We start from the raw sequence: 15,590 nt of genomic DNA, 5'->3' as shown, positions 1-15,590 counted from the left end.
ATGAAAGAAATAATTTTTAAGATTTCAGTTTTATTGTTGATTTTGGTAAAAATCTACATAGCATAAAATCAGCCACTTTTAATTAGTGACATTAGGTATAGCCACTGTTTTGCAACTGTCACTACCATCCATTTTCAGAATTTCTCATCACCTCAAAAGGAAATTCTATACCCTAAATAATTTTTCATTCTCCTTTTCCTCCAGCCTGGTCAATTCTATTCTGCTTTCTTACTCTATAATGATAATAATTATTATTAAGAACAAATGTACAGTGCACAGGCAAACTTTTTTTTTTTTTTTTTTTTTGGTTGTACTGGGGATTGAACTCAGGGGCCTTGAGCTTGCTCGCAGGTGTTCTGCTGCTTGAGCCATGCCACTGGCCCTTTTTTGCTTTAGTTATTTTTCAGGTAGAGTCTTGAGTTTTGTGGGGTTTTTTTGGTGAGACTGGGATTTGAACTGAGGGCTTTAGGCTTGCCAAGCAGACACTCTACCACTTGAGCCACACCTCCAGTCTATTTTTCTCTGGTTATTTAGGAGATGGGGGTCTTACAAAATTTTTGCACCGGCTAGCCTCAAACCAAGATCCTCCTGATTTCAGCCTCTCAAGTAACTAGGATTGTAGATGTGAGCCACCAGTGCCTGGCAGGTCTCAAGTTTTTTGCCCCTTCCTGAACCTTAGTCCTCCTACTTATACCTCCTGCATAGCTGGGAATCACAGGTGACCTTATTTGTTGAAATGGGGTCTTGCTAACTTTGTATCTAGTCTGGCTTTGAATTGCAACCTTCCTGATCTCTGCCTCCTGAGTAAGTGGGATTACAGATGTGTAACACTGTACCTGGCCTTACTCTGAATTTGACGGTTGCAGGATCCTCATGTAAATGGAATCTAGCATGAGTCAGAATTTCTTTCCTTTTTACGGCTCGTAGTGGTTCTGCCGCATTCTGTGGCAATTTTGACTAGTGCCGCTGTGAACACTGGTGTACAGGCATCCAGATCCCTGCTAGAAGAATTGCTGGTCGTGTAGCAGCTCTGCGTTGACTTTCTCAGGATCTACCCAGCTGCTGTGTTGTGGTTCGAATGTGCACTTCTCAAGCACAATAAGCAAGGCAGAGCATCTGTCCGTGGTCGGGTGTGCTGTAGTTTCTTTACCAGAAGCTGTGTCCACAAAGCGGCCATGTCAGGACTGGGAGGTCCCTTAACGATGCTCTCATTGGACTTCCCCTGTCCCTTGTTTGGCAAAGTAATCGTTCCATCATTACTTCTGGAAGGACCTTTCCAAGAGGGCCAGGTGACGCTTCTCCATTCCTCAGCTGGGTAGCTGGGTCCTCCAGGGAGCCTGGCTTCCTGTTACTCTCCTCACCGTCTCCCTATGCGCCCCCCACCTCCAGTGTCATTTTATTCTCTTCATTAAGTCTCTGCTGAGAGTCCACAGTTTCCCTGGCACCCAGAGAGACCCTGTGTGGAGTTGGTGATTAGTGTGGAGCTGCCACCCATTGTGGACGCACTCATTGGACTCCAGTGGCACCTGTGACATTTGCCCAGAAGAACTTGTCAAACACATGAACCAAAGGTTAATGTTCTGCCCCAGACAGACAGAGTCAGTCTCTCTCTTTTTAAAATTGATAAGAAAATTCACCTAATAAAATGTTAACTTCTTTTTTTTTGGCGGTGCAACCCAGAGCCTATCATGTGCTAGGCAAGTGCCCTACTGCTGAGCTACACCCCAGCCCTAAAATTAACTGTTTTAAAGTGAATAGTTCAGTGACATTTAGTATATGCCCCAGATTGGGCAACCACCAGCTCTGTCTAGTGCCAAAACATTTTCATCACCCTGAAAGGAAACCACATGCCACAGAGCACTCACTCCCCATTCTCTACAAAGTCCTCCCCAGTTTCAGGCCCCCAGTCATTCTGTCTCTATGGATCTGCCTCTCCCAGAAGTTTCTTATCAATGGGATCCTGTCATACCAGGCCTTTTGTTACAGGTTTCTGTCAGCATGATACCTTGAGGTGCATCCATGACATAGCCTGTGTCAGCCCTCCAGTTCCTAATTCCCCATTGGAATTAGGAATCCCCCATTGGATGGGGGACAGATTGTATTTATCCACTCATACATTATTTCTTCCTCGTAGCGATGGTGAATGGTGCATTTGGGGCTGTGCTTAGGAGTGGAATTGCTGGGCCATACAGAAACTCCGTAACGTTTGAGGAACCATCGGGCTATTTGATGCCATCCCCTCTTAACTCATGTTTTGGTGTATGTCTGGCAGGCACTGGCCAGGAAGACATAGGTGAGGACTAAACTAGGAAAACTTTAGAGGGTATATGTGTTGAGCCTGGTTTCTCAGACATCAGCCCCCTGGCTCTCACATCACCCTCTCACTGGCTGTCCTATCTCGGATGAGACCCTGGCTCTCATGTCTCATTCAGAATCACTAGCCCAAGGCCAGGCCAGGAACCAAGTCTGCTGCTGTATGTGAGCTCAGAGAATCCCTTTCTCTCTCTTGGGCCTCAGTTTTCCCACTCACAAAATAGGGTTCTCATAGCAAGTCAACTGTGCTGTTTCTGACGTCATGCTGGTACACAGAAAAGCTTTGTAAACTGTAAAGTGCTGTCTTGGTCTTTGCATTGTGAGGTGGTACAGCCTGAGGGTGGGAGGTGGAAGGTGTTGTATTTGGCTTGCCCAGCATTTGCTAATTCAAAGAAAAAAAATCAAGAGAACTCACCGGATATCCTTGGGGCGTCTCTGAAAAGAAAAAAAGGCAACCAGGCAATGGTGTGCCCAACTCCCTGATAAGCAACAGTGGAAGTAGCTGCCAATTCTGTAGGATCCTGTGCTCTCGGGGTTTCTTATACTCGGTTCCCACAGGGGTTGACTTTGGACTCCGCATCTTGGTGTCTGGGAAGAGGCTCTCAAAGAGAGGCAGAGGGCACTTCTCTGTAGAGATTGCTGGCTTGTCTCACATCACGTTTGGTGAGATTTTTTTTGCTTGCTTGTTTGTAAGAGGGTTTTGCTACCTGGCTCAGGCTGGCCTTAAACTCATGAGCCTCCCACCTCAGCATGCGCCACTACACCTGGCTCTGATGAGCTTTCATTGCAAAGCTGTGACAGACATGAGGAGTGGTGACTTAGAGCTGAGCCATCAGCTCCTCACTTCAGGGAAGGCAAACTAGAAATGCTCTGGATACTGATTGTTTTTCTGGACACTGTTTCGTCTGTTTGTTTTGTAGCACAAGCTAGGCAAGCACTCTTCCACTGAGTTTCACCCCAGCCCCTTTGTATTTTGTTTTCGAGACAGGGTCTTGCATTATAGCTCAGGCTGGCCTCAAACTTGAGGTCCTCCTGTCTCTGCCTCCTGCGTAGCTGGGACTACAGGCTTGGGATACCATGTCAAGTTGCAAGGTGTTTTTTTTAAGGACGTCAACCCAAGGCAGGAATTAGATACCAGCCTGGGCCTCAACTTTTACCCTCCTTCTCTCTGCAGGTGGCACCGCTGCCGGATGGACGCGCCCTGGTGTGGTGGTCGATGAAGCTGGCCCACACACCATGTCATCATGTGTCTGTAGCCAGCTCAGCAGTGACAGGGCCGTCCCCCAGGATGAGCTGGGGGGCGGGGACGCCAGCAGTGAAAGCCAGCAGCCCTGTGAGGCCCTACGAGGCCTCTCATCCTTGAGCATCCACTGGGGCATGGAGTCCTTCATTGTGGTCACTGAGTGTGAGCCTGGCCGGGCTATGGACGTTGGCTTGATCCGGGATCGGCCTGAGGAGGCTGATGGCCTGGAGGTTCCTCTGAATGCCTCAGAGTCCCAGGCCCGGCCCCCGCTCTCCAGTCGCAAGCTGTCCCTGCAGGAGCGGTCCCAGGGCGGGCTGGTGGCTGGCAGCAGCCCAGACACGAATGGACGTTGTACCTATCCATCCTTGTCCTACTCACCTGCCAGCTCCCCTCAATCCTCGCCACGGCTACCCCGGCGGCCCACAGTGGAGTCTCACCACGTCTCCATCACGGGTATGCAGGTGCGTTATGTGAGTGAGCAAAGTGGGAACCAGGGTCTCTGCGCAGCTGTGGACAGAGGGTCCCCAGGAAATACCAGTGAGGGGTGGAGAGAGTCCTTGCAGAAGGGAAGGAAGTGGGCACCTGGGGCTCTGTCCTCCCTGCACAGAGCAGCCTCAGAGGCATCCTCTGACAGCCCAGGGATCCCTGAGTGTTTGTACTCAACTTGCCACTTGTCATTGGTGAGGACCTGCATGTGTGCCCAAGGCCAGGGCAAGAGTCCAGCAACAAATCACAGGGCTGGGGCGCAGCACAGTGGCAGAGCACATGTTCAGCGTGCATGAAGCCAGGGTTCCATGTGCAGCCTTGCAGAGATAGAGATGCTGGTGCCGGCGGTTGATCCAGGTGCTGGAGCTCAGTGGTCCACAGCAGGCACCAGGTCCAGCCATCAGGTGAATCTCATGCAGTCCTTACCTTAGCACTACGGTGGCAGATGTGAACCCAGCTCAGATCCCCACCTGTGCTCTGCCTCTGTCCCTTCTCCTGCTCTGTCTGCCATTCTTTTCTTTTTTGGGTGGTGTTGTAAGGATTCAACCGAGGGACTCTCACAACCTAAGTAAGTACTCTACTACTTGAGCCATGCCCTCAGCCTTTTTTTTTTTTTTTTTTTTCAGTACTGGGGTTTGAACTCAGGGTCTACACCTTGAGCCACTCCACTAGCCACCCCCCCTTTTTTTTTTGTGGTGGGAATTTCCAGATAGGGTCTCACAAACTATTTGCCTGGGCTGGCTCCGAACCATAATCCTCCTGATCTCTGCCTCCTGAGTAGCTAGGATTACAGGTGTGAGCCACCACACCCAGCTCCACCTTCCATTCTGCTGCTGGCTCACAAGACTCTACATCTTCTTGTCTTCTGTGTCCCTCAGATCCAAGCCCATTCCCACCCTGGCAGATTCTTCACTCATGCTGTTCTTCTGCTTGGGACACCCTCCTCCCCCAGCTTTGCAAAACCAGTTCCATCCAATGTTTCTATCTAAACTCACTTGTCACCTACTCCAAAATGCCTTCTAGAAGCAACCTCTCCAGAGCAGCCCCAACCCCTCTCCTGTGGCCCTGTTCACTTTCCTGTATGGTGCTCCTCAGTCTCTCATACCTTGTATTTCTTTATTGTTTTCTGCCTTTGTCTTCCTGGCTAGGGTGTGAAGACCCATGGCACTGCCTCATCCACCACTGTGTCTCTGAAGCTAGCATGGTGCCCAGTACAGAGCAGGAGCACGAGAAAGCTTGTTGAGGAATGAGCGAATTAGTTGGGGGAGCACTTAAAATCAAGTGCATTTTGAAGATGCTGCATGCCTCAGACTTTCCCCCTAAATCTAGTGAGATGCAGTTAAAGTAAAAACAGAAAAAGCAAAACAAAAATACAAACTGATAGGAGTGTGATGGTACATGCCTGTAATCCCAGCACTCTGGAGGCTTAGGCAAAAAGAATGTACAAAATTAGTTTTGCTGTATGAATGCACCTGGGAAAGCTTCATAGTTTCCAAGTTGCCCAGCCAGCCATCCCTCCCCCAGTTTGGCTCTTCCAGGTAGCTGCTGAGCTGCTTTTTGTATCATTGCAGATTCATTTGCAAGTTCGAGAGTTTTATATAACTGGGATCATGTAGTATGCACGCTTTTTTATCTTAGCTTCTTTCACAGCATAATGATTTTGTGATTTACCCTCATCGCTGCATACACGTTGGCCCAAATATCTGCAGATTCAGCCAACCTTGGATCGCAAATACTCAGAAAGAAAAAAATGGCATCCATTCTAGATCTGTAGGGACTTTTGTCTTCTTGTCATTCTTCCCTAAACAATGCTGTGTAACAGTTGCTTGCATAGCAGTTACATTGTATCACACGTGTAAGCAACCTGGAGATGACTACAGGCGTGCAGGTGACAGGCGAGCACTGTGCGCTCTATGGAAGGACTTGAGCATCTGCAGGAGTTCTGGCGCCCACGCCTGCAGATACCCAGGGAGCTGTGGGAGAGGTTGGCTCCTCTTTACACTGAATTGTTTTCCATCATCTGAATGTGCCACAGTTTGCTTTTTCTTTACCTGTTGATGGACATTGGGATTGCCTCCAGGTTTTGACTATTACTTTTAAAGCTGTTATGAACATTTCTATGTAAGTTGTTAGAAACATGCTTTCTGTTCTCTTGGGTAAACACCCGGATGCAGAATGGCCAGTCCTATGGTAGGTCCATGTTAAGAAACTGGAGCTGTTTCTCAGGGAGGTGGTACATTTTCCATCCCACCAGCAGAGTGTAAAGGTTGTATTTGCTTTTGCTCTGCATTTTTTTTTTTTTTGAGACAGGGTCTTGCTATGTAGCCTAGGCTGACCACAAACTCACAGTCCTCCTACCTTAGCCTCCTGAGTGCTGGGATTACAGGCATGTACCACCATGACCAGCTTGCTCTGTATTCTTGCCAGTACTTGGTCTAGTTACTCTTCTTGATTTTAGCTAACCTAACAGGTGTAACTTTAATGTATGTTTCCCCAGTGACTAATGCTCTTTTCATATGTTTATTGACCACTTGTCTACATTCTTTGGAAAAATTTCTGTCCAAATCTCATCTATTTTTAAATTAACTTGTTGGATTTTTTTTTCCTTTTCTTTTTTTGTCAGCCCAGGGTTTGAACTACGGGCCTCATACTTGCTAAGCAGGTGCTTGTACCACTTGAGCCACTCCACCAACCCTTTTTTGTGTTGGTTTTTTTTCTAGATAGGGTTTTGTGAACTATTTACCTGGGCTGGCTTCAAACCACGATCCTCCTAATCTCTGCTTCCTGCATAGCTGGAATTACAGGCATGAGCCACAGGCACCTAGCCTGACTTGTTGCATCTTTATGTATTCTGGACCCTAGTTCTGTCTGATGATACTTGTGTTGCGAGTAGTTTCTCTCAGCCTTGGGCTTGTCTTTCCGTTTTTAAAATAGAGTCCTATGAAACAAAAGTTTAACTTTGGTGAAGTCTGATGTATCATTTGTTTCCTTTTGGGTTTTGTACTTTTTGTACATTCCCTGAGAAACCTTTATCTGCCCTAAGAGTCTGCAGATTTTCCCCTCTTGTACCACTTTACATTCTTGTAGAACAATGTAATTGTGATCACTTGTCACAATTAAAGTTTACATAAGTTTATTTACTTAGGTTTCCAGCAGATACATTTTTGAATGTGGGAACAACCTTTTTAAAAATGATTATTATGAGTACAGACAGGAGGTGTGCTCAAGCAGTAGAGCGCTTGCTTTGCAAGCTCTGAGTTCAAACCCCAATCCCACAAAAAAAAAAAAGTAAAAAAATAAAGAGTACATATTGGCTGGACCCAGTGACCTTATGCCTATAATCCCAGTTATAGGGAGCTGAAGATTGGGAGGATCACAGTTTGAGGCCAGCCCAGCAAAAAAAAAAATTAACAGTACCTCACCTCAATCAGTAAGCCAGGTATGGTGGCTCATGCCTGTCATCCCAGCTACAATGGGAGGTATAAATAGGAGGATAGAGGTTCAGACTGGCCCAGACAAAAACTCAAGACTCTACCTGAAAAATAACTAAAGCAAAAGGGGTTGGGGTGTGGCTCAAGTGGTAGAGCGCCTGCCTAGCAAGTTCAAGGTCCTGAGTTCAAACCCCAGTACTACCAAAAAAAAAAGTGCATGTTATATGATTACATTTTTTTGGCTAGGGATGGAACCCAGGGTCTTATACATGCTAGGCAAGTGCTTTACCACTGAGTCATACCTCCAGTCCTGCAAGATTGCATTTTGACAAAGTACATTGACAAGGGAGATATGTGTTGTTAGAAGTCAGTGGTCACTCTGGAGAGGGGGGCACTGCTGGGAGGGGCTTCTGGGGAGCCGGGAATGTGCTCTTTCTTGATTTGGGTCCCAGTTGTATGTGTTTGTTTGTGAAAATTTTATGTTGCAAACTTAAAATTTATTTTTCATGTGTCTCTATTTCCTGTCTAGGACTGTGTGCAGCTGAATCAGTACACGCTGAAGGACGAGATTGGGAAGGTAAGTATCCCAGAGGCCAGACTGGTTTCCTTCTCGATCAGAGATGTCTCAGCCCCTGGGGAGGGAGCCCTGTGAGCGAGGAAGCGTCTTTGAGGTGAGGCTGGTGGTGTGATGGGTTTTATCATTAATGAGTTACATTTTTTTTATCTTAAATATGTTTCTGCAAAAACTGCGAGAAGTCCCATAGTGCCTTGGTGATAGTTTCCCATTATATCAGTGGAGGCCCCCCCCATCTTCTCCCCCCCCCCCACACCTTACTCTCACATTTGTTTTGCTTTTTGCTTAACCAGTGAGCAGTGTCGTTGCAGGGGTCAAAAACTGGAAGGCCAGTTAGTGGTGTCAGTGGGTGAGGTATGCCTCAGTGTATGAAGGCTGTGGTGAAGCCTGGGAAATTTAATGTATGGAAATGAGGTCCTTTTTTCTCCTGTGGTGCTAGGGTATGAAGTCAGGGCTTCTGCTTGCTAGACAAACACTCTACCACTGGAGCCATTTTTGCTTTAGTTATTTTTCAGGTAGGAGCTTGCATTTTTACCCCAGGCCTGGCCTCAGACTATGATCCTCCTACTTATAGCCTCTCTTGTGTGCTGGGATGACATGTTGTGCCATCATGCCTAGAATGGTGTTCAGATGGGTCTGGATAGCTTTTTGCTTGAGCTAGCCTTGAACCATTATCTTCCCTATCTCCACCTCTGGGTATGCCACAGTGCATGGCCAGAAATGAGGTCTTCTTATGGCTAGATGGTCTAAGTTTTTCAAAAGAAGCCAGAAATACAGATTTTTTATGTTTGATTTTCTCTTTAAATATTGGCAGCTAATTCAAACTTTGCAAAAACTGCAGATCCATCAAATACAATCACAGACAGAGCACAATTGACCAAAAAGCTCTGGTTTGCAACCTGTGTACTCTTAGGGTCCATGACTTCTGGATAGTATCACATGGGCATCTCCCTTTATCCAGGGCTCCTATGGTGTGGTCAAGTTGGCTTACAATGAAAATGACAACACCTACTATGTGAGTATCCCTGTTCTCCTCACCCCCATCATTCCCAGGGTTCAGCTTCCTGGAGTAGAGCCTCTGTGGCGACTGCAGGTTTTCATTCTGAGGTCATTAGGAAGGAAGTAGTGTACCTGCTTTATAGGTGGGGAGGTAAAGTCCCATGATGTTCCTCTGAGCTGCCCTGTCTGCATCCTCTATAGCACCAAGAACAAGGCAGCAGCTGGACAAATTGCCCTTGGGGCTGAGGCTTTGGGGTCAGGCAGTGTGGGTTTAAACCCTGGCTCTGACATATGCCAACTCTGGGAGTTTGGGAGAGTGGTGTTTTCTCCACTTGTAAAGCAGCCAGTCATACCCCTCCTCCACTGGTCACACTAGCTCACGTATGCTCTCGTTTGGGGCAGGGAGTCTCGTGGGATCCCTGCAGTGACTGCTCTTCAGGAACCGTGGAACCACCCGAGGGTTGGCATGACTCCAGGCGTCCACTCTCCCACACAGCCCAGCAGCCTGTTGGCCGCCTCTGCTGATGAGGTGCTCACTCTGCTGTCCCAAAGCTGCTAGGGGCCTAGGAGCTCAGGGGACCTGAAGTGCAGGAAGTCTCACCTGCCCTCTCCCTCCTCCCTGCTTTAACCAGGATGTGGGGGCTGTTCTTTTGCAGGCAATGAAGGTGCTGTCCAAAAAGAAGCTGATCCGACAGGCTGGCTTTCCACGTGAGTTCAGTGGGCGTGGGCCTTTGTTCTAAGGTGCAGGAGCAAGATGGGCACAGCCCACCCAATGGGGCCCCTGCCAGGAATACTCTGGAAAGACACCCACCCCATTCAGGGTTTCTCCCTGAAGACAGGGCTGGGCCTCTGCTGTGGTTCTATATTTGGTTTTTTTTGTTTTTGTTTTTGTTTTTGAGATAGGGTCTCACTTATACTGTGTAGCCCAGGCTGGCCTCAAAGTTTGAGATTCTCTTGCCTCTACCTCCCAAGTGGTGGGATTATAGGTGTGCACCACTAAGCCCAGCTCTTTTCTTTTTCTTTTTTTTTTTGGCAGTGCTAGTGTTGTGAGATGGCTCAGACAGAAAGAGACAGGGCACCTAAGCTTTTGGGAAGCAAGTTTATTAAGCAGGCCAGCAGCGACTCAGCGGGGTTACATTCCAAGGCTGAGCCCCAAAAACAAAGGGGGCTTTTCTTATATACCATGTAGAGTGGGCTACAGAAATGGGGGTACAGCCTGTCCCATATATGGTCACATACCATTTCAATGGCCATTTTAACCTCTGGGGCGAGGTGACCCTTCTCTGGTATCACCTCAGGTGACATTCCTCAAATCTGTTTTTTCCTGTTTCACCATTGCACTCATTGTCTCTCGGTATCTCCCTTCCCCTTCCCTGCCTTCCTGCCACACCAGGGTTTGAACTCAGGGCCTCACACTTGCTAGACAGGCACTGTACCACTTCAGCCACTCCACCTGTGCCCAGCTCTTAAAGTTTATTTGAAGGATATTTATTAAAGTAATGTAGATCAAGTAAAAACTCAAATAAAGGAAAACAGTCTGGCAGTCCCTTAAAAAGTTAAATATGCATGGAGTTACCACATGACCCAGCAATTCCACTGTTTGGTGAAAATACATGTCCACAGAAAAGCTTGTACACGAATGTTCATAGTGCCACTGTTCACAATAGCCAGAAAGTGGAAACGACCCAGATGCCCATCAGCAATTAAATGAGTAAACAAAATGTGGACTATTACTCAGCCATTAAAGAAATGGGGTGTTTAATTGTACTCCTGCATGGATGAATCTTGAAAACATGCCAAGTAAGGCCACTAATTATTGAATTCCATCTATGTGAAATACCCGGGGTTGGGGGATATGGCTCAGCAACAGAGCGCTTGCAGGAGGTCCTGAGTTCCATCCCCAGCACTGCAAAACAAAAACAGAATAAGAAAATCCATAGAGACAAGAAGTAGATTAATGGTTGTCATAGAGTAGGGGATGTGGGGAATGAGGTGTGACTGCTGATAGTATGGGACTCTTAGGGGGAAACAAAGAAAATGTTCTAGACTTAGTTGGCAGTGATGGGTGCACAACCTTGCGAACGTACTTAAAACCCACTAAAAGCTGGGCACCAGTGGCTCACGCCTATAATCAAAGCTACTCAGGAGACAGAGATCAGGAGGATCACAGTTTGAAGCCAGGCCAGGCAAATAGTTCATGAGACCCTATCTCAAAAAAACCCTTCACAAAAAAAAAAGGTCTGGTGGAATGGCTCAAGTTGTAGAGTGCCTGCCTAGCAAGTGTGAGGCCCTGAGTTCAAACCCAGGGCTGCAAAAAACAAAACAAAAAGATGCCCACTAAAAAAGCCTCTTACCTCCCATCTTAGTCAGCTGAGGCTGCCATACCACAGTACTCCCAGTTCTGGGGCTGCTTCATAGACGGCAGCTTCTCACTGCATTCTTGCAAAGTGGAGAAGCCAGGCCTCTTTTATAACAGCACGAATGAGCCCTTACCACCTAATCACCTCTCAAACATCCCACCCCCTAAGACATCACAGTGGGGTTCTGGTTTCCACCTGTGGAAACCAATAGTTCCTGCCCAATCAGGCAATAAAGTGATGTCATGATGTTTAATTTCTTTAGCATTGTACACTTGTCACTTCCTCCCCAGCCTAGCTGGTGTAGCCAGTATCTCTTCTCACTTTTTTACTATCTATCTGTCTGTCTCTGTCTGTCTGTCTATCTATCTATGTATCTGTCTGTCTGTCTGTCTATCTATCTATCTATCTATCTATCTATCTATCATTTTGAGTCAGGGTCTTGCTATGTAGCCCATGCTGGTCTTGAACTAACAATCCTGCCTTAGCCTCCTGAGTGCTAAGATTACAGGTGTGCACCACCATGCCCAGCTCCCACTCCTCACTTTTTAAAATGAGGTTGTCAGTGCCCTCCCACTTCTTTGAATCAGCTTCCCTTGAACCACATGCCACTTCTGACACCTGCATCTTTGGTTTTTTGTTTTCTAAGGCTGATTACAGCTGCATTCCACACTGAGATGCTTGCTTACATAGAATGTGTGACATGGAAAGTGTTTTGGGGGGTCAGGCATGAGATTTCATGCCTATAATCCCAGCTACATGGGAGGATTGAGGTCTGAGGCCTACCCCAGGCAAAAACATGAGACCCTATCTGAAAAATAACTAAAGTTGGGAGGCATGGCTAAAGTCATAGAGCACTTGTCTAGGAAGTGGGAGGCCCTGAATTCAGACCACAGGACCACCACGAAAAACAAGAAGTTGCCCAGAGCTGGTGGCTCATGCCTGTAATCCTAGCTACTTGGGAGGTAGAGATCAGGAGGATCACATTTCAAAGCCAGCCTGGGCAAATAAGTTTGTGAGATCCTATCTTGAAAATACCCAACACAAGAAGAGGTGGAAAAGTGACTCAAGTGGTAGAGTGTCGGCTTAGCAAGCATGAGGGCCTGAGTTCAAATCCCAGTACTGCCAAAAAAATTTTAAAAACTGTTTTGTGGTACTCAAAACATTGAACTCAAAAATTGAATTCAGGGCCTCATACATGCTAGGCAACCACTCTACCACTTGAGCTATATCCACAACCAATACTAAGTATTTTGACTCTGGGTCTTCACACCCATCGTTTTCCACTTTTCTCTTGTTGACTCTTACTTTGTTTCCTCTCACTGGCCTCATTGTACATCTGCGACCTTTTCATGATTTAAGGAGATGAGGGATAATGTTAATTCCATTTCATGAAGTGGGGAAATTGAGTCCCAAGAAGGAAGTGATTGATTGACTCACCCTGGGATGCTGAGATAGCTGAGCTGAACCCAGTGAACTCCTGCCTGTCACTGTGGACTGGGACGTGTGACAGGAATGAGGGAAGGAGGAGACAGATGCAGCGACGACTGGTTAAAGTCCCTGGTGGCAACTCCAGCCCTTTTAGGTTCTCCCCCTTTTGTTCATCCTACTGGCATCACCCTCTGCAGAGGAACACCTGGTCTCTTTGTTCTCCACCAGGTCGCCCTCCACCCCGAGGCACCCGTCCGGCCCCTGGGGGCTGTGTCCAGCCCAGGGGTCCCATTGAGCAGGTGTACCAGGAAATCGCCATCCTCAAGAAGCTGGACCACCCCAACGTGGTGAAGCTTGTGGAGGTGAGGTGCAGGGTCGTGGAGGAGGGAAGGAGAAAGCCCATGTTCAGACTGGCTTTGGGAATACCCAGACACCTCACTCATCACCAGTTTCCAGGGAGAGGCCAAGTCACACCAGACAGTGTGCTACACAGCCAACGGTCTGTGGCTTCAGGCTCCCTCACCACTGTCACTTCATGCTGCCATCACTCCTTCTTATACTACTTACTACTCCCATTTTACAGATGCAGGAATTGAATCTGAGAGCTACTGGGGCTTGCCCTTCACCCATTTTTGTCTTTTTGAGGCTAGCTGTCCTAACTACACCTATGGGAAGTTGGAGTGCAAAAGTTGCCATAATCATTATGTAAACAAATGAGTACAGCTGTGTTCCAATAAAACTTTTATTTACAAAAGCAGGAGACTGTAATTAGCCACACCCTGCTCTTCATCAGGTGTTCTCATACTTTTTTGTCTAAAGACCCCTTTATGGTATTAAAAATTGTCTAAAACCCCATGTTAGCTTTTAGCCACTGTGACAAATACCCAAGAAAATAGTTTAAAAGGAAGAAAGGCTTATTTTGGCTCATGGTTACAGACGTTTCGGTACGTGGTCAGCTGGATCCATTGCTTTGGGGCTGTGGTGAGGCAGCAGGAGCCTGCTCACCTTATGGCAGCCAGGAAGCAGAGAGGGAGACAAGAAGGGGCTGTTAAAGGCAGAGCCCAGTGACCTCTTCCTCCAGTAGACCCCACCTCCCAAAGTTTCCACTACTTCCCATAATTGGGGTCTCCAACTGGACACTAGGCCTTCAACACATGAGCTGGTGGGGAACATTTCATATTCAAACCCTAACGGACCCCGGTGTACTGTTGGTTATGTGGGTTACTTTTATTCATATTTACCACGTTAAAACATGAGCTCAGAAATTTTAAATTTATTTATGAATTCATTTAAAAACAATACTCCCATTGCATATAAGCACAAGTAAGATATTTTATAAAGAGTAACTATTTTCTGAAACAAAAAATAGAAGAGTAGCATGGTTTTATATCTTTGCAATTTTTTTTGCTGATGTTTGGCTGCAAAGAAGATTCTGGATTTGGAGTCTCATACCTGCTTCTGCATTCAGCCTGACCTGTCTTGTGGCCTCTGGAAAACCCCTGTAGTGAATGAGAATGAAAAAAATGCTAATATTGTTTTAGTTTTAAACTAAAACTAGTTTTCACCTAGTGAACTCCCTGAAAATGTCTTGAGAACCCTCAGGAGGATCAGGGTCACACTGGAGCACCTCTGCCAAGGTGACAAGGTCTTGGTGAAGGTGACAAGGACTTTTGACAACAGTGTGTGATAAAGTATTGTGTTGGATGTTTGGAGTGACATGGGAGTGTAGAGTGGCAAAAACCTGCTCAGCCCGAGGCCGTGGGGAAGGCTTCTCAGAGGAAGTGATGTTTGAGGTGGCCCTGGTTGTCCCCTGGTTGGTGATGACAGGGAAGAGCATTGCAGGGGAAGGAAAAGCATGTGCAAGGGCTGGAGGCCTCTATGTGGGGGAGCACATCTTTGTCTTGGGTAATGCCACTCCTTGCCTGGGGTCCTCAGAAGCAGAGCAAGGCCCTGGGCATGACTTGTAATGGGACAGGGTTCAGGCCCTAGGGAGCTTCCCAGCTCTGCCTAAGGTCTGTTCATTTCTTGGGGCCTGTGGTTTTGTATATCTTAAATGGCCAGGAAGGTGCGTGTGATGTGGGAAGAGATAGAAGGCCTAGTGCGTTTTTTCCCCAAAGGAGAGACAGCAGCTGCAGGCCATCCCCCTCTGTTCCTCTGTAACCCCAAGATTTATGATCTTGACTTCCTGATGCTGGAGTTGGCCATTTTAGAGGAAAGCCCATGGGCACTTGGTTTTCAAATGACCCTGGCTCCCGGTGGAATCTTCGTGCTCCTTGCTGCCCTGTGGTATCTGATCTCTCCACCCAACAAGACTCTGCCAGCTGGTCTGTTCATTTACTGGTCTGGTGTTTCCTGAGCACCCACTATGTGCCCAGCCCCATATGAGTCACCAGTGAGCCAGCCGAGACAGATACAGCCTGGTGCCTGAAGCAGTTCTGGGACAGTGAGTGAGAGGAATAGAACTACCCTGTATCACAGGCGAGGGCTCACTCCGAAGACCAGTCCATGTCTCGTAGGAGGCCAGTTAGGTTCTTGTCCAAGTGTGAGAAATTTGTCAGAGGAGGGCTTGCCCCTCCCTGATGTCACCTCTTTTCTGGGTGTTTGGGATCCCTGAGGATTGGACTGGGAGGTGCTTACCTGCAGTGTGGCCATTTGGGTCTCATACTCTGGGAATTTCTCCTGTGCCAGGAAGAAGGGTGAAATGTGCGCCCTCTGGAGGTGGATATAACCACATGCTCTTGTTTCCTCTCTGCTCA

General features: G+C 47.3%; 1 protein-coding gene across 5 annotated transcripts in view; it reads left to right on the top strand.

Annotated features, from left to right (window-relative positions):
• The window catches only part of Camkk2 (calcium/calmodulin dependent protein kinase kinase 2), a 52,374-nt gene that overhangs the window by 16,330 nt on the left and 20,454 nt on the right, over positions 1-15,590 (top strand). For all 5 annotated transcript variants that reach the window (XM_074060933.1, XM_074060936.1, XM_074060934.1 and 2 more), the window contains exons 2-6: positions 3,488-4,017; positions 8,003-8,050; positions 9,009-9,062; positions 9,703-9,754; positions 13,063-13,196. In XM_074060933.1, the coding sequence (XP_073917034.1) occupies positions 3,550-4,017; positions 8,003-8,050; positions 9,009-9,062; positions 9,703-9,754; positions 13,063-13,196 (756 nt within the window). In that variant the 5' untranslated portion in view covers positions 3,488-3,549. The remainder of the gene's footprint in view (positions 1-3,487; positions 4,018-8,002; positions 8,051-9,008; positions 9,063-9,702; positions 9,755-13,062; positions 13,197-15,590) is intronic.

The sequence above is a fragment of the Castor canadensis genome, chromosome 18 (genome assembly GCF_047511655.1).
Source record: "Castor canadensis chromosome 18, mCasCan1.hap1v2, whole genome shotgun sequence".
Classification (NCBI taxonomy): domain Eukaryota; kingdom Metazoa; phylum Chordata; class Mammalia; order Rodentia; family Castoridae; genus Castor; species Castor canadensis.
Note: the sequence above shows the minus strand (reverse complement) of the source record. Positions and strands in the feature narration are given on the sequence as shown.